At 37.6% G+C, this 19,765-nt stretch overlaps 1 protein-coding gene across 2 annotated transcripts in view; it reads right to left on the bottom strand.

Annotated features, from left to right (window-relative positions):
• Positions 1 to 19,720, bottom strand: part of CDKL3 (cyclin dependent kinase like 3) — a 47,730-nt gene extending 28,010 nt beyond the window's left edge. Inside the window, exons 1-4 of one of the 2 annotated variants that reach the window (XM_057735002.1) lie at positions 19,556 to 19,720; positions 16,078 to 16,260; positions 12,525 to 12,719; positions 3,517 to 3,695 (exon numbers count right to left, since the gene is read on the bottom strand). In XM_057735002.1, coding sequence (XP_057590985.1) covers positions 3,517 to 3,695; positions 12,525 to 12,719; positions 16,078 to 16,242 — 539 coding nt within the window. In that variant the 5' untranslated portion in view covers positions 16,243 to 16,260; positions 19,556 to 19,720. Of the gene's footprint in view, positions 1 to 3,516; positions 3,696 to 12,524; positions 12,720 to 16,077; positions 16,261 to 16,522; positions 16,756 to 19,555 lie in introns of those variants that run through there. The other variant, XM_057735008.1, reaches the window with a different exon arrangement.
• Between the last annotated feature and the right edge of the window lie 45 nt (positions 19,721 to 19,765).

Raw genomic sequence — 19,765 nt, 5'->3', positions numbered from 1 at the left:
AGTATACAAAGAATTCTGACAATTTAATAATAATTAAAAGCCAATCCAATTTAAAAATGGGCTAAGGATCTGAACAGACATTTCTCCAAGGAAGATATATAAATGGCCAGTAAGCATATAAAAAGGTCAACAATGAAGTTCAACAATCATTAGTCATCAAGGAAATGCAAATCGACCCCTAATGAGACACCATTTCATAACCATTAGAATAACTAGAATCCAAAAGTCAAATAATAAGTGTTGGTGAGGGTGTGGAGAAATCTGTAACCCTCATACTCTGCTGATGAGAAAGTAAAATGATGCAAACACTCTGAAAAACAGTCCAGCATTTCCTTAAAAATACTTCAACATAGGGCTTCCTAGGTGGCTCAGTGGTTAAGAATCCACCTGCCAATGCAGAGGTCACAGGTTCGATCCCAGCTCCAGGAAGATCCCACATGCCACGGAGCAACTAAGCCCATGTGCCAAAAAAAAAGTAAAATACTTCAACATAGAACTACCATATGACCCACAATTTCAACTCCTAGGTACATACCAAAAAGAAATGAAGACACATGCCCACAGTAAAATGTGTATACCGATGTTCACAACAGTATTATTCATAATAGCCAGAAAGTGGAAACAATCAAAATGTTCACCATCTAATAAAAGGGTAAATAAAATGTGGTATATCCATAAAATGGAGATTATAAAGCCAAAAAATGATAAAGTACTGATACATGCTACAAGACAGATGAATCTTGAAAACAATATGTTAAGTGAGAGCAATCAGTCCCAAAGGAGCAGATATTGTATAATTCCCCTTACATGAAATGTCCAGAATAGGGAAATCTAGAGAAAATGAAAGGAGATTGGTGGTTGCCTAGGCCTGGAAGGGTTGGGAAGAAATGGGGAATGACTGCTAATGAGCACAGGATTTCTTTTTTTTTTTTTTTTCAGTACTTCTTATTTATTTATTTATTTATTTTATTGGCTGTGTTGGGTCTTTTTTTGCTGTGTGCGGGCTTTCTTTAGTTGCCGTGAGTGGGGGCTACTCTTCATTGTGGTGCGTGGGCTCCTCATTGCCGTGGCTTCTCTTGTTGTGGAGCACGGGCTCTCGGCGCATGGGCTTCAGTAGTTGCAGCATATGGGCTCAATAGTTGTGGCTCATGGGCTCTAAAGCACAGGCTCAATAGCTGTGGTGCACAGGCTTAGTTGCTCCTCAGCATGCGGGATCTTCCTGGTGCAGGGATCGAACCCATGTCCCCCACATTGGCAGGTGGATTCTTAACCACTGTGCCACCTAGGAAGCCCAGGATTTCTTTTTAAGGTGATGAAAATGTTCTAAAATGAATGTGGTAATGGTTGCACAACTCTGAAAATATACTAAAGCCCAATGAACTGTACACTTTAAATGTGTGAATTATATGGTATGTGAATCATAGCTTTAAAAGAGCTGTCATTAAAAAAGGCTAGATTAAACTAATAAGTAGATACATTTTTGAGTAATAAAACTATTAAAAAATGCAAGACTGATTATAATAAAAGTCAGTATCATGGTTACTTTTGAGGTGAGAAAGAATACTGTAAGTGGAATGGGGCACATGGAGGGTTTTCTGGGGTAGCCAGCAAAATTCTTTTTTTCCATCTGGTGATGGAACTATATATTTGTTGTGTGAGCTTTTTTTGTATCTATGTTTTGTTTTACATGTTTTAAAATATAAAGATGTTAAAATTTAACGTTTTAAAAAACTCACTAGCAAATATGTTTCAAACACAATGTAAAGGCTTATAGAATCCAAAATGACTATATATAAGGCATCCATTTTGGCTCTATTTGGCTCAAGGAATCTTTCAGCAAGAAGTGTATTAAAAAAAAAAAAAGAGGGCTTCCTAGGTGGCGCAGTGGTTAAGAATCCACTTGCCAATGCAGGGGACACGGGTTCGATCCCTGCTCCAGGAAGATCCCACATGCCGCGGAGCAACTAAGCCCGTGTGCCAAAAAAAAAAAAAAAAAAAAAGAGCTAGATAGAACTAGGCCATATTAAACATTAACTGGCACAAAATTTACAGATAATGTACAACAGGATTTAGAAGAGGATATGATTTGGGGGCAAGGGACAGGAATAAGGAAGTACATTAGAAAAGGAATTTAAGTACGTCATGAACAGAAGGTAAAACTGGACGAGATCTTATGGAGGCTACATTGATTGAGCAGTTACTATACTTTCATTTTTTTCACTCATTAAATCATTTAATTCTCACAACAAACCTATGAAACTGGTTCTATTATTACTTCCTTATACAGATAAAGTAACTGAAGTACAGAGGCATCAATGGTAAGTACAGTTGAAAACGTACCCTGGAACTTCCCTGGTGGCACAGTGGTTTAGAAGCCGCCTGCCAATGCAGGGGACATGAGTTCGAGCCCTGGTCTGGGAAGATCCCACATGCCATGCAGCAACTGAGCCCGTGTGCCACAACTACTGAGCCTGTGCTCTAGAGCCCATGAGCCACAACTACTGAAGCCCGCACACTTAGAGCCCATGCTCCACAACAAGAGAAGCCACTGAAATGAGATGCCTGCGCACCACAATGAAGAGTAGCCCCAGCTTACCACAACTAGAGAATGCCCACATGCAGCAATGAAGACCCAATGCAGCCAAAAATAAATAATTTAAAAAAAGAAAGAAAGAAAGGAAACATACCCTGGATTGACTTTGGGCAAATTAGTTTACCTTTGTTATTATTTTACCCACTAACTGTCTTAGTGTCATCTTATTTAAAATGGGGATAAAATACTAGCACCTTCATCATAGGGTTGTTGTGAAAATTAGACAATTTAATGCATGTAAAGCATTTAGAACAGTTTCTAGCTTTAAAATAAGTACTTAGTGATGTTAGATATTATTATAATAACAGGATTATGGTTTCTAAGAAAAGCATGTGAGAATTATCCCTGCCTCCATTTCTTGTATTAAGTTATACAACTTGGTCCCTTTATGTTCTTTAAGATTCATTATTTTTGTTTATTAGACTGTTGTTTCCTATACTGTTTCTACTATCTCACAATAGACTGAGGCACTGTTTCTATTCTTTGAGGCATCTAGAACAATATAATTTAAAAATTATCATTTGCCAGTCTTTGCAAAGATTGTGCCATACTCAGGAAATAGGAAATTTGGCAGATCCTCTGGTAACACTGGCAGAGTACAGTAAATGTAGAGCCTACAGATAAGCAGAGGGGGCCACTCTGTTAAGGGTGGGGCACAGCTTAATGCAAGCATGGATACAGCCTGAGGGTGTCTGCATAGGTCTTCTGGGGTTCGGGCCACTCAGCCCCAGAGGGCAAGCGTGGCAACATCAATAGCAGCAGGGCAGGTGCCTAGGATCTCTCTGCTCTATTTTGGGGTGTCCCTTTTCTATCCCAAACCCAGTTGCAGAAGGCAGAAAGTATCAGTAGTATGGGTGACAGATATCCAAGGGAAAAAAAGAGATGGCTAGGAAAGGCCAGGCAGGATCCTCAAATATACATACTTTCCATAAGAGGTATCTTTTAATACTAATTCTGGAGCTCTATACCAGCGTGTGGCCACATAGTCTGTATAAACGTCTCCAGGAGCTGCTAGCGTTCGTGCAAAACCAAAATCACAGAGTTTAGTAATTCCTGACTGGGATACTAAAATGTTCTCAGGTTTTATATCACGATGAATGATCTAAAAAACAAACAGAAGATGCAACAGATTAAAATGAGGTTTCATTATCTAGAAAATCTCTCAACAACTACAAAATCTAGCTAATTAAGACAGCATAGCTATTTTTTTCACCATATGCAAAAGATTAACTACACAATGCAAAAGCTAAATAGTTATATATTTTCAATTCTTGCCCCATCCATCATCTCCAAACGAAGCCAGGAAAACAGACATAATACTGAAAAGGTAAATCACAGTCCTAAAAGTAAAATTAATCAAAAGAACTTAATGGAAAAGTTTGACTTTCCTTTAACTCCATGTTACACTCCAGGTACTGCCCTTTCTCTCATTTCCTTCACAGCTAAACTTCTTCAAGACATTATTTTTACTCAGTCTTCACTTTCTGACTACTCATTCACTTCTCAAGGTAATGCAATCCTTCTTTTGCTCCCATATTCAAACTGCCCTAGCCAGAGTCATCAAAAACCTCATTGTTGCTACATGTAATAGACACCCCTCAATACATATCTTACTTGATAATCTTAGTATAACAGATATCAACCACTCCTCCAATCCTGACTTCTGGGACCTAAAATTCCCCAGTCTCCTCCCATGGCAGTTCCTTTTTCTCTATCTGTAAACGTTGGGTTCTGGTCTTAGGCTTGTCTTCTCATATACATCTGTTTCCTGTACAATCTCAACTACTTTTTTTTTTAAGCACTTTCTTCACTAGGTTATGGAAACACCATATTCTTTTGGGCTTCTTCCCACCTAATGGCTGTTCCATCTCTATCTCACCTACTCTTACAGCTTTAGGAACTGTCCATACACTGATGATTTCTGTATTTCTATTTTTATCTCTCCTGGTTTCCACAAGGACTGGAAGTCCATAAGAAGTCCCACAAGGCTGACCCACAAATTCCCACAAACACAGCAAATCCAAAACTAAACGCATCCTCTTCTCCCCCAAACCCACTTGTTCTCAACAGTCCTTTGGCTCAGTGAATGAAACCAATATTGACCCCATGGCTCAAGCCAGAAATCAAGGCACTTTTCTCCCTCGGGTTCCATATTTCTCAACCTATCTACTTCCCTCCCTAGTTCAAGTTCCCTCAGCTCTCTCATCAAAGTTACTAGCTTACCAAATGGTCTCCCTGAATTCACTCTGATCCCCACCAATCCATAGTCCACAATGAAATCACAGTACTATTTCAGAATCACATGTATGATTATGTCACTCCTTCAAGGATTCCCTATCCCACAGAACAAATAAAATGGCTGTTAAGCGCTTATAGGATTTGGCCTCTAGTCACGTTCTTAACCTGCCTTCCCTAGTCTACTGAGTATTAGTTTCCCAGTTTTCCTGGTTTGTGTCATCATTTTTTTGCATTTGCTGATGCTGTCCAACTGCCTAGAACACTTTGCCTGGCCGTTTCCTCAGGTCTCATCTGAGATGTCTGTATTAGATATTCCCTCTATATGTTCTCACATTATTCTGTACCTCCCCTTTCATAGTATTTGTCATGCTTTATTAGTAATTGCCTATTTACTTTTTTGTCACTCCCATTAGACTATAAGTTCCATGAGGGCAAGATATATGTCTGTTTTGTTCAGGTTATGTCCCCAGTGCCCAGTACGGTGCCTAAAACAAAGAAGGCATTTAAAACCTTTATCAAATGTATTAAGCATATTCTTATCACCAGCAAAGTATTATGGCACAAGTGAAAATATCTTGGTGACAGAAATCTGGGATCTTTCCTTTTTTATATAACTTATTGCTATAAGCCTTTGGGATTGGCTCTTGTTTCTGCCTCAGTCTTCCTCCTAAATGGCCAAATAATTAACTTACGGTAATGAGTAACCTTAAAGGAGCCATCTATAAAACTATGTTAGTCTTTTTTAACTTCCACAACTTTTACTGACTGACTACTATATGCCAGGCACTATATCAAGATCTGAAGATGTAACATGAGCAAAAATAGACATGGAAAAGCAAATTAAGATACCACTTCACATATTCTGCCTACTACACATCCATCACCCTCCTCCTCAGTGCTCTAAACATGGGGGAGAAAGATTCACTCAGTTGATAATCTAACATTTTCACTCTTTTAAACAACTAACACCATGACTACATGCAGAACTTCGTTATCCTTGAGAATCAAGCACTCTCTGAATCCCAATTTTTAAAATTCTATGTTTTGACAACATCCTCCTTGGTCTTCCACTTTCACACTGAGACCTCTATAAACACAGCATTTCTTTCTATGGGTTTAGATCTTTCATTTCTCTCATCATTGTTTAATAGTTTCCAGTGTATAGGTCTTATATATCTTTTGTCAGATTTTCTCTAAGTATTTCATATTTTTGATGCTGTTACAATGGTATTTTTAATTTCAATTTCTGATTGTTTGTTGCTAATACACAGAAATACAATTAATTTCAATATATTGATCTTGTATCCTACAACCCTGATAAACTTACAAGTTAGTTCTCTTAACTTTGCTGCAGATTCCATAGAATTTTCTACATAGATGATCATATCATCTGTGAATAAAGACAGTTCTACTACTCAAAAAAACCCCAAAAAAGATACCACTTCACACCCACTGGAACAGCTATAATCAAAAGACAAAAATGAATACTGGGAGGATGAAGAAAAACTGGAATACATCGTTGATGGGGATGTAAAATGGTACAGCCACTTTGGAAAAACAGTTTGTTAGTTTCTTTAAAAAGCTAAAACATAAACTATGATCCTGTGATATTCTTAATTTTCCCTGTTTCTATTTCCCTCTACCCAACTACTGGTATCTTTGTAAACCAACAGCCCCCCAAATCATGGTGAAAACTAGCAGCCTAGCAGCCACAAGAAGGAGTAGAATAGGGTTGTATATCCTCCAAAGCCCCAAATCACTGAAAAATCCCACCAGAAGTCTTGTCTTTAGTGACCTAACTCAGAGCTTTCCCAGGGCAAACAGCCTTTGTCAGAAATAATTTGCAGCTACTATATAATATTATAGCCACCTGAGGAAGCTATAACAGGACAAACAACAAGCTGAGGAAAATACTTAAAAACAAAGGCTGTTGTAGAATGGATTCAATATCCTGTGATAAACCATAACGGAAAAGAATATTTAAAAAAGAATGTATATATGTATATAACTGAGTCACTTTGCTGTAGAGCAGAGATTGGCACATTGTAAATCAACTATACTTCAATTAAAAAAAAAAAGCAAGGCTGGAGTTGAAAGGCATTAGAGTATAAAGTTTAAGAGCACAAATTGTGGTGAGACTAACAGGGTCAAATCCCTACTTTACCTGTTGATATTGTGAGATTGGGGCAAGATTCAGAAACATGGCTTCTTCATCTTAAATGGGGGTAAAATAAATGCACATCTCCTAGTGTGGTTTCAAAGAATATGCCATTACATATGTCTTAATATATGTAAAACACTAAAAACATTTAAAATAATGCCTCGTGTATGCTAATTGCCATAAAAATATTGACTGCTATTGTGATTCTGCTGTAAAAAATAATTGAAGACAGTCTCTGTATTTTGACATAGTGTAACCTCCAAGATGTAATGTTAAGTTAAAACAAAATATGTGTGTAAAAAAAAAAGAAGAAAAAAGAAAGACTGGGAGTAAGATGTCCATAAAGAGCTTGAAAAGTTCCAACATATTCCTGAGAATCATGAAGGGTACATGCACAGCTGTGCACACACCCAGGAAAGACCTGAGATTGTCCCTAAGCTCTCAAAACTGGTGGACTTTAAGATACTACCCAAGCAGGAAGGTAAGGCTAAGGCAGAGTTGTAAACTGCCTGCCTGAACATTGAAGACATGCCCCAACACAGACAGCCCTCAGTAAATATAGCTGAGAGATTTATTGGTTTCAAGAATTTAAGGAAATTTCTGTCCAAACATTAGCTGACCACTAAGCAAACTGAGCAGTGATTTTAGCAGTCACAAATGACAAAAAATACAGACTTCACAGAATTAGTTCAGCAAAGTAACTAAACAAATAGCAACAACTACAAACCTTGAGAGATGGGAAACTCTTCATTTCCAGAGTTACCACATTATATTATTTTAAATGTCCAGTTCTCCGGCTTCCCTGGTGGCACAGTGGTTAAGAATCCGCCTGCCAATGCAGGGGACACGGGTTCTAGCCCTGGTCTGGGAAGATGCCACATGCCACGGAGCAACTAAGCCCATGCACCACAATTACCTTGCCGGTGCTCTAGAGCCCTCGAGCCACGACTACTGAACCCATGTGCCATAACTACTGAAGCCCGTGTGCCTAGAGCCTGTACTCCACAACAAGAGAAGACACCACAATAAGAAGCCTGTGCACCGCAATGAAGAGTAGCCCCAGCTCTCTACAACTACAGAAAGCCCACACATAACAACGAAGACCCAACACAGCCAATAAATAAAATAAATAAATAAATAAATAAATAAATAAGATTTTAAAAATAAATAAAAATGGCTAGAATTAAAAATAAAATAAAAGTCCAGTTCTCAACAAAAAACTACAAATTTCCAAAAAACTTCCCCCAAAGAGGTGTGCAAAGAAACAAATATGGCCATGTGCAGGAAAAAAAAAAGCAGTCCATAAGAAGCTTTCCATGAAGAAGCCCACACATTGAACCTGCCAGACAAAGACTATAATCAGCTATTTTAAATATGTTCAAGGTTAAAGGAAACCATGTCTAAAGAACTTAAGAAAAGTATGAACACAATGTCTCACCAAATAAACGATATCAATAGAGAAAGAAATGATAAAAAAAACACACTAAATTGAAAAAACAAAACAAAACACTGTTAAAAAAGCAAAAAGGCAATCCACAAAATGGGAGAAAATATTTGCAAATCACATATCTGGCTAAGGATCTTGTATCCAAATTATAGAAAATATAACTCAACAACAGAAAGACAAATAACCCAATTTAAAAATGGGCAAAGGACTTGAATAGACATTTCTTCAAAGAAGATATAAAGGGACTTCCCTGGTGGTCCAGTGGTTAAGACTCCACACTCCCAATGCAGGTAGCCCAGGTCTGATCACTAATCAGGGAACTAGATGCTGCAACTAAGAGTCTGCATGCTGCAATGAAGATCTCACACATAGATCCCGGGTGCCGCAACTAAGACTTGGCATAGCCAAATAAATAAAATTTTTAAAAAAGATATACAAATATAACCTTGCCTATTCTGGATTTTTCATTTAAATGGAGTTTACACTTACGTATCTTTTGCATTTGACTTTTTTCATCCAACATAATGTTTTCAAGGTTCACTCATTAACAGATATACAAATATAAACTTGCCGATTCTGGATTTTTCATTTAAATGGAATTTATATTTATGTGTCTTTTGCATTTGACTTTTTTCATTCAACATAACGTTTTCAAGGTTCACTCATTTTGTAGCATGTATCAGTACTTCATTCCTTTTTGTGGCTGAATAAATCCCACTCTATAGATGTACCTCATTTTGTTTATCCATTCATCAACTAATATATATTTGAGTTGTTTCCACTTTTTGGCTGTTTTGAATAACGCTGCTATGAACACTCCTGGGCAGGTTTTTATGTGAACATATGCTACCAATTCTCTTGGGTAGATATCTAGGAATAAAATTGCTGGGTTATATGGTAATTCTATGTTTAACTTTTGTGGAACTGCCAAGCTGTTTTCCATAACAGCTGCAGTATTTTGCATTACCACCAGCAGTGTATGAGGGTTCCAACGTCTCTATTTCCTTGCCAACATTCGTTCTTTTCTTTTTTTTTACATTACAGCCAGCCTAGTAGGTGTGAAATGGTTATCTCATTGTGATTTTGATATGCATTACCATAATGACAGGATATTGAGCATCATTTCATGTGCTTTCAGCCATTTGCATACCTTCTTTGGAGAAATGTCTATTAAGTCCTTTGCCCATTTTTATTTTTTTTAATTCATTTTTAAAATTTATTTATTTATTTATTTATTGGCTGCGTTGGGTCTTCAATGCTGCACAAGGGCTTTCTCTAGCTGCGCCAAGTGGGTGCTACTCTTCATTGTGGTGCACGGGCTCCTCACTCTGGTGGCTTCTCTTTTTGCGGAGCACAGGCTCTAGGTGCATGGGCTTCAGTAGTTGTGGCATGTGGGCTCAACAGTTGTGGTGCAAGGGCTTTGTTGCTCCGTGGCATGTGGAATCTTCCTGGAGCAGGGCTCAAACCTGTGTCCCCTGCATTGGCAGGCAGATTCTTAACTACTGCCCCACCTAGGAAGTCCTGCCCATTTTTAAATTGGGTTGTTTTTTTACGTTGAATTCTATTTTATATATCCTGGATACTAGTTGCTTATCAGATATATGATTCACAAATATTTTCTCCCATTCTGTGAACTTTTTACTTTCTTGATGGTGTGCTTTGATGCACAAAAGTTTTTTAATTTCGATGGAACCCAATTTGTCTACATTTTCTGATTGCTTTTGCTTTTGATGCCATATCTCAAGAACTATTGCCTAATACATGGTCACACAGATTTTCACCTGTTTTCTTCTGTTTTATAGTTTTAGCTCTTACATTTAGGTCTTTGATCCATTTTGAGTTAATTTTTGTATATGGTGTGCACTATCAGACTTTGGATTCAGTGAGTTTGATTTTCCTTCACTTTGTAGTGAAACGCTCCAAAACTACACAGAACTCCATATTACAATGATTTATAATAACTCTGCCTATATAGCTCTACATGCTTGAATTTTTTTTTAAATTTTATTTATTTATTTTTTTGGTAGAGCCACACAGCTTGCAGCATCTTAGTTCCCCGACCAGAGATTGAACTCTGGCCCTTGGCAGCGAAAGCACAGAGTCCTAACCACTGGACAGCCAGGGAATTACCCTTGAATTTTTTTGACTATTGATTCACTTTCTTTATTAATTTTAAGATCATTTACTTTTTTTTAGGTTTTGATTCTATTAAGGCATTTTTGTTTGTTTTAGTGAACTATAGTTGACTTACAATATTGTGTTAGTTTCAGATGTACAGCAAAGTGATTCAGTTATATACATTTTTTCAGATTATTTTCTATTATAGGATATTACAAGATATTGAATATAGTTCCCTGTGCTATACAGTAAATCTTTGTTGCTTATCTATTTTATGTACAATAGTTTGTTATCTATTAATCCCATACTTCCAATTTATCCCTCCTTCCCTTTCCCCTTGGGTAACCATGTTTGTTTCCTATGTCTGTGAGTCTGTTTTTGTTTTGTATATAGATTCATTAGTATTATTATTTAGATTCCACATATAAGTGACATCATGTGATATTTGTCTTTGTCCGACTTATTTAACTTAATATGACATTCTCTAGATCCATCTATATTGCTGCAAATGGCAATATTTCATCCTTTTTTATGGCTTAGTAACATTCCGTTATATAACTATATATATCTATTGATATACACACACACACACACACACACACACACATACATCACATCTTCTTAAACCAATCGTTTGTTGATAGGCACTTGGGTTGTTTCCCTATGTGCCTGAATCTAAACACCCATCTAAATTCAAAAATTACTTTAATTTTACCTCCTCTTTGAAGTTTTCTACTCTCAGCCTAGCCCACACTGGTGTCTCCCATTATTCTAGAAATATTTTTAAAGTCTACTCCAGGCAAGACACTATAGGGATATAGATAACATAACTATTCCTGACTCTCTATCAGCACTATTTAATGAGCACTTAAAACATACCTAGTGCTAAATACTTTATACCTACCTAGTTTGATCTTTACAAAAAATCTGTGAGGTACCATAGTATCATTCTACAGATGCAGAAAATGAAGTTCAGAGAGGTTAGATAACTCCCCTGGGGCCACAGAGTAATAGGGCTACCACCTTTCATTGTGCAAGTGTGAACTGCACAAGTTATGTGGTTATTCTCAGATAAGCCAGTGGGTGAAAATCCAGGATAGTCTGATTCCAAAGGCTGTGTACTCTTTAACTATTACATCATACTGTGTCCCCATGGATTCAGCAGGCAAGAAAATTACAATCTGAACTCCAGTTGTTATCATAAACATATTTTTCAAAGCTGCAACATAATATGCACTATTACCAACACAGAAAATTATAAATTAACTTACCTGAAAAAGTCTAAGATATATATATGCTATGCCTATACCACTTACTAATAAAACTATTTTTGAGGTTTCTACTGTTATTTCCCAAACATGCATCTAACTTTACAGGAAGCAGAGCTCATGTTGGGAACAAAGTATGTCCATAAAAGCCTGCTGAGATAAACATTAACTAAACAATGCTAAAAGGCAATACTAAAAATCAAAACATCTGACCTCTCCTTTCTTGATTTAAATGACAAGGCTCTACATCCCTCAGCCACTTTATTTCTCCCCTTTTTTTCCCAAAGACAGCCACATTCTCTTGCCATCCCCCTGGCCAAGTTTCCAGTTCCTACCTAAGAAACTGGCACTGGAAATCTCCAAACCTCCAAACCTCCCTTCATCTGAGCTGGCTTGACTTTCGATGTTTTAAAGTACTAATAAAAGATGCCCCAGTTAACTGTTGATTCCTCTATACCTCCTTTAGTATCCCATAGTTGATCTGCCCTATAGTTATAATTATTGTGTGTTCAATATGTTTTTTGGTTCTGCAACTGAATTATAAGGTAGTAACTCCCCCGACCTTCTCTCCATTTTCAGGATGTCCATTAATATTGTACAGAAAATAATTTTAACAACTTTCATAAAAAAAGAACAACGTTTAAAGGGCACTTACGATGCATATTCATCTGATAGTCTGACTTACTCTGAAGCACTTACATTATTATTGTGAAGATATTCAATTGCTCGAAGAATCTGGAAGAGGTATTTTCTAAGTCGTTTACTCTCTAGTCCGTGACAATAATGTTGTAACTCATCTAATATTGTGTGGTCAATAAATTCAAACACCAAATGAATTTTCTTTTTCTGTCTAAAAACTTCAATCAGATTGACCAGGTTTTCATGACGAAATTGCTATTAACAAAAGAAATGGATTTTTAATAAGTATTTCATTCACCATAATCTGCAAATGTAAGATCCACGTAATTTTAAAAAGAAAAAATATTCTCTGCTTCTTTTCCTCCATTTCAATAAATTTCTCAACTGATTTGCTTATATTTCTGTTTTTTAAAAATGTTAATCTATTTCATAATTAATATTTATAGAACAAAGGGAGATACATTGCTTTATTTCAAGTTGACATTTGATTGCTTACTAAAATAATTCAGAGTTAAGGTACTAATGTCACTTGGTATTCTGCTAAGAGATACCTTCCTATCCTTTAAATTGGTTTGTGATTAAATTTAAAAGGTCCTTATGATTTCAAATGAGCATGGATTCCAGTGCCACTGAGCATGTAATGTGAATTTACAGAAATTAATTACTCTCTGAGTTTGGTCCCAAACTCTCAAGAGTAAAATATAAGTTCCAGGTGAAGATTATAAACTTATCACACTATAACAAAGGGGTATCAAAATATCTAGAAACTTTTCAGATATGTGAGATACCAATTTATATCCATAGGAACTTTATATAAATATACAATTATTTTGGGGTACATTTTTGTCCATTGTCTGTAACATTCTATTAAGCAACCAAACACGTTTTTAGACTGGCAAGCATTCACTGTCAAGATAATTCCAAAATGTCAAAAATGGCATGTATCAGCTTAGAAAACAAAAAGAGGTTTAACATTATACGCTCCTATTCTATTTTTTAACACACTGACTTAATTACAATCAACTCTCAAATATTTAACTTTTTCAAACTACCAAAACTATTTATTCATTTGACTAAAAATTAAGGGGTATATTTTCCATGTTGGACTATCAAAAAGCTATACTTGTATGAAAAAAAATTTGCCTTTATTCCAATGGCACAATATCAATTTTTCTACTTATCTATATGAATAAATAGACTAAAGTCCTCAAAACATGACTAACAGAAAAACAAGCCAAACTATAATGCCAGATTCCTTTCCTATTTTTGCTCCTAATCCAATTTCCGTGGTTGGTGGGGTGCTGCAGCAACATGCTGGCAGCAGAAGAAAAAAAACCAATATATGTATGTATGTATATAGACTGCCTTTAGACATTATAATATAAATCCTTCAACTAAGGAAGATTACTGGTTTCTGGCCAGTCTTAATGTTAAAGGCAAAAGCAGAAAAGGGTAAATGCAAGTTAATAAGCATTAAGGAATATCCATCCAGGGGTAAGGAATCAGTGACTTTCTCAGATAAACCATGAAACCCCTAGAAATACTCCATTATCCTATTTCAAGTTGTTTACTTTTGTTTTCCTTTATAAACAGAAAACTTTTCTACAGATATTCTCTCTAATTACTATAATTGTAATTTATTTAATGAAATTCTAGCAGATAAAAATTTAGTTCTAATTAAGTCATTATGGCAGTGTTTTTAGACTAAGAATGTTAACTAATCCAAAAAAATCTCTCCTGTGGAATTAGACTGGATCAAACTAAAAATTCTACAAGAAATAAACCAATGAGAAAAAACAGCTAAGATATCTCAAAATAGTTTGCATAATTGTTCTAACAGTAAATTTTCAAATTCATCTCTGTGTTCTTGCCACATATTGGTTATTTTTACAAAACAAGAAGAAAAAAAATAATCAGCTTAAATGCAACAAAGGTGAAGAAAGAGCAAAAGATATCACCTGGGAAAAGGTCTCCTTCTAATCAGATTTTAACTTAGGGTGCACAAGAGTTGCTTTACAGTATTACTATGTTTTAGTTCATCAGGATAAGGACAGGTATCTCTCACAAAATCACAACATCTTTACTGACTTTAACTTTCCTTTTCATTGTCTAGAAATAGAGCGGTTCCAACAATCCACATATGCCTAATATATTTCTTCTATTTAGAAAACAAATTGATCCATCATATCTAATATAGACTTACAAAGAAAGAAGAGAATAGTACTTTTGCATCAGATAAAAATGAACAAAGAGGATCTGTTTTCTTCATCACATATAAGACATCTAGACTATGAACCTTAAAGCAACTAGATAAATTCCAATAAATGAAATACATACGTATATTTAAATATTTTTAAAATCACTAGTTTTGTACCCAATTCCCAAGGAATGTTAACATTCCTTTCTTTACACTCCTAAGGCCTTTCCACTGGGTGGACCTATCATACCTATATGAAATTCTATCTTGTCCCCTGATCTCTCCTGATACTGTTCCTCATCTCTAAAAGCCTACTGGTCATCTTTACTGAACTGTATTCCTGTCACCTCAAATTCAACATTTCTAAAACCAAACTAGCTCCCAAACCATGTCTCTTTTGGGTCTTTCACATTTCCATCAATGGTAGCAATCAATGAACCTCAAAGATACCTTTGATTCCCCTTCTGTTTGCTTCTACACTTTGATGTCTCCTTTAGTAATACATTATGTTCTGACTCTACTTTCCTTTCAAATTGCTGCATTCTAGCAATGGCCCTCACATTTAACAGGATTCCTGAATTAAAAACACAACAGATCTCCCTATTTTTACCTCCTCAGTCCTCCAATCTATTCTAAAAAATAATGCCAGATTAATATTTAGTTTCTTTACTCTGAATTCAAAACCTCCCACCTCTCACAAAATCAAGTTCCGATTCCTTAGCCTAAAAGACAAGGCTTTAAAAACCTACCTCCAATTTACTTCTCTAATCTCACCTCTTTCTACTTCTGTATAAGAAACTCTACAGGCAATGCTCTTTATTCTTTTGCTCTGCTCATTGTCCTGTGTCCTGCTTTAGCCTCTCTGAGCTTATGCTGTTCCCCTAACCTGGAAGACAATAGTCTCTCCCTCTTTCCTAAATTCTACATGCCCTTCACCGCCAAATTCACGTTACATCTCCTCCAAGAAACCTTCCCTACTCAACAGGACTTTGTGTTAATCACTTGGCTTTTACTATTAGCCAGTCAATATTCAGTATTATTTTCATCTGTCCTCTTGTCTTTCTGATTAAAGAATAAAAGTCCTGAAGAGCGAGTATTGTCTTTTACCTCATTACAGATGCAGCATCTGGCACAAAACTCTGCACAAAACAGACATTTTTATTAAGTACTATACTTGGATCTTTCTGAATAATTACTTCACGATATTTGGCATACCGTCTGTTACACTATACATAAGAACATATATCTAGTATCGCTGTAAAATTACAAAATGTACAGTTAGGTAAACTATCACACTTGTTTTTCTATTATATGTCCAAATACATATGTTAATTGAATTATTCATTATGTAGTTTTTTATTCCATAACAACTTCTCTTTTGGCTTACAGAGAGCAATTAAAGCAAAAGAAGCAAACCTTTAGAAACTTTATTTCTCTCGTTGCAATTTTGTTGACAGATTTTTCTGGTTTCTCATAAAATATCTTAATGGCCACTATCTGCCCAGTATTCTTATGCTTACACTTCATGACTGTTCCATAACTTCCCTCTCCCACTTTTCCAAGGGTTTCATACATCTCCATTTTCAAGCCCAGCTTCTTCTTTATAGAAAAAAAGGGGGAGGGGAAAGGTTAAACGTTTATACCTTTATTTACTCAAGATGGATAATGCATTTCCACAAAAAGCCCATACTTAAAAATACGGAAACAGAAACAATAGGAATCTTTTCCACAGACACTGTTTGTCTTTGGGAACTCTGCCAGTTCAGCAGTAAGGGGTCCTTGTGGGGCTTCGGCCCCCACCAGTACTTGGGAAGCTTCCTGCTGTCTCAGTCATTCCCACCAAGATTTAAGATTCCCTCACTATTTGTCACTTATTCATCATGGGTGGAGTCCCCACACATCCTGTCATGCCCCCGTCAAATATGAGGTTCCCGCAAAGCTTCAGTCGCCAAGAGATCAGGCCCAGGGACCCAAGAAAATCTCGGCCCCACCGCTCCTCAAACTAGGTGTCTTAGGGTCCCAAACCAGTGCCGCGCCCCTCTCCCCGCAGTCGACCTCTTCCCGGCAGCCGCCACCGCCTCAGCCCATTCTGTAGTCCCCCCGGCCTGGCTCCACGCAGTATCAACCGGGAACCAGGACACAGACCCTACCCAGCCAGCTAGCTCCCGACTGCCTACTGCCATGGCAACGGGGCAGCCGGCCTCTCGCTCGCGACCTAGGGCGCAAGACCGGAACACGGGCCAAGCGCGACCCGGAAAGGAAAATGAGAACAGGAGGAAATGAGTTCCGGGTGGGCGCTAACAGGAAGTTTCCGTGGGGGTGGGGGTGGAGGTGGAGGTGGGAAATACAAGCTGCTGTCGATCAAACTGGGGCCACTACACAAGGTTGGTTTTGAGCAGCGATGGGGGGAGGATCGCATTTTGACTGCAGCATGAGTGACTGTAAGTCCCCTAGGGGAGGGGAACCGGGGTAGAAATTTATCCGACTTAGACGCCCCCAGGCCCAAGAACACTTGCCGCTTGCGCTGGATCCTAACAGGATGCCTGGTGTGACTAAGCAGAGATATCCTCTAAAATGAGACTTCCAATGAAGTCTTGCGTAATTATAGTTTTCTAAGTTACCTAGTTACGTTAATATTCTATAAATCTGATTTCGACCTCAGCTGTTAACATTCATGCTTAGACATAAACCGATTCATAAATCAAGAACATTTCTTGAACACCTCCTTTTAAAAAACTCCCCTTCTACATGTCAAAACTCTAAAAGTCCCTCTTTGGAAAAGCAAATAATTCGGAGGGCTCCACCACAAAACAGACGGACATACAATGGCACCCCCACCCCCAAAAAGAGGCCTTAATTTAATTGCTTAAGAACTAGACATGGGGTTCTGCTGGAGTGACAGCCTCCAATGAATAAAATGATTATCACTGGAAGTGGCCAGGGACTGCTGTCTTTGTTGGGACTTTCAATTTTTTCTGTAAAAAAAGTTAAGTGTAAGAGGCTGAATCTCACTATGCTTCTCATAAAAGAAAGCATTATTATCCAATAAATTCTAGTCCAGTTGGTCTCACCCCAACATGCACGTTAAAATGACACCTAGAGAGATTTTTAAAAGGCCCCATCCCCAGAGATCCTAATTTAAATGAGTTAAGGTAAAGGAACTGGTATTTTAAAAACTTCCTAAGTGTTTCTATGCTGTTAAAGTTTATATTGAGAGAGGTGTGGGAGGGGAAGGAGAGGTGGTCCTGGTTTTTGCTGATCACCACCAGAATATTCAGAATTCTCTTTCCTTTCGAAAAGTTATTCAACCATGTTATAAAATACTTTCTATGAATAAAAATATCATAGTAAATCTTACAGTGGACCCAGACTTGCTGTAAAGCACATTTATTAAATACTTGTTGTTGGCTTAATATTGGCAAGGGACAAAGCATGAATCAGAGTCCCTGGTCTCAGTGAGCTCACAATCTAGAGCTACATAGTCTCTACAATATAAAGTTACAGCTTTAAAACTCTTCTTTCTACAAATAGGCTATGGCAGGCCTGGTAACCAGGACAGCCTATGATTCTTGCTTATACAGTAAAGCTCTAGGATTTTAATGAAACCTCACTTGATTTTGTCGAAAGCGTCACTTCATTTTGGAAAACCATAAACTGCAGATTTCTAAAACAATTATAATAAATTACTAGGCAAATGACATAAAAGAGATTTAAAAAAAGAGTGAAAGAAAAATTTCTCTTTAGCATTTCACTATAGGTAACCCTACCAGTGTGTCTTCATCCTTAGCTACAGGGAGGATAAGAATTGCTATGGCAGGAAAGCAAAAAAATAAAAACAAGAATATTCACCTTTTGACTTAGAGAAGTACGTTTGCGAATGCGTATCTATCAAGAGTTGGGCTTGGCTAACTTGATCACCAAGGCAATTACTAAAAGCAAGAGAAAGAATTCAGTGGTTGAAGAAAGGGAGGTACCAGCAAAGTAGGAAAAGTTAACCCCTTCTGGTTCCATGAAAGTATATGCAACGCTATATTCCTCATTCTATCTTTCTATAACACCTTGGGCTGAGGAATTACCCACATGGATTAAAAGAGCTCAGAGTTCGGACCAACAAAGCCCCAAAGAACAAAAATTAGAGGCACTAGAGGAAGGGCACTCAATGACTAGAAGTAATGACAGTATCCCAATGGTCAACATCCCCGAGACCCCGAGTAAGGGACATATCAGGCCATTTACTTGCTAGTGTAGAAAACCTGAAATAAGTTACTCAGGCTAGATATACCAACTCCACCCACGTCTGCCTGATCTCTCCCCCAGTTCTGAATCATAATTTTAGGTTTCTTTGACAACCAACCACCTATTGATACACTCTCTTGCAATCAAACCCCGACATTTCTTGACAAATACAACGGTACCCCACTGTAGCCAAATCCGTGGACTCTTGACACAAAGCCTCAAATAAAAGCAGACCAATAAAGGAAAAACAAAATTATGTAATTCTATGGGGACTGTAAACAAACATTAGACAACCTGTACACGGTTCTTTCATCTCTGCCGAGAATTTCCAACCCTTGAAACTCACTGCAACGCACATACGGAATGCTTGGTGGCCCTAACAAAGCATTTCAGGGGATTATACTTTGTATGGGCCTCAGCATTCAGCTGAGGAAAACGGAGGTCCCTTCACTCTTCCCCACATATCAGATTTGATAAGCCACTGCGCCAACCAGAAGGGATTTTAAGGCCAAATTATTTTTGGCTCTATTTTAAAGACTTAAGAAGCAAAACAAACTATTGCTTCCGACACAACCTCACCAATTGCCGTCCACAGGACAGACTGGACGAAAAACTAATAAAGGTGTATACCCGCCCTCAGCCCCGTAAATTTAACTACCCGGTTTAAAGACCTGGCTGAAACTCAGATCCAGGCGACGCTCTCACGTGATCCGTTCTAATCGCGTCATAGGGACACGTGGTTCTAGATACTTCGTCCCCTCCCCCTCAGGGGTGGATTGTTGACAACGCCGCCGGCAGTCACGTGATCTTACGTCATCCCACCTCCTTCCCTTGAAACCTCTGGCCCCGGATGCGTCCCTCTCTCCCC

This window comes from Hippopotamus amphibius, chromosome 1, assembly GCF_030028045.1.
Source record: "Hippopotamus amphibius kiboko isolate mHipAmp2 chromosome 1, mHipAmp2.hap2, whole genome shotgun sequence".
Taxonomy (NCBI): Eukaryota; Metazoa; Chordata; class Mammalia; order Artiodactyla; family Hippopotamidae; genus Hippopotamus; species Hippopotamus amphibius.
The sequence above is the reverse complement of the archived record's forward strand: the minus strand, read 5'-3'. Positions and strand labels throughout refer to the sequence as shown.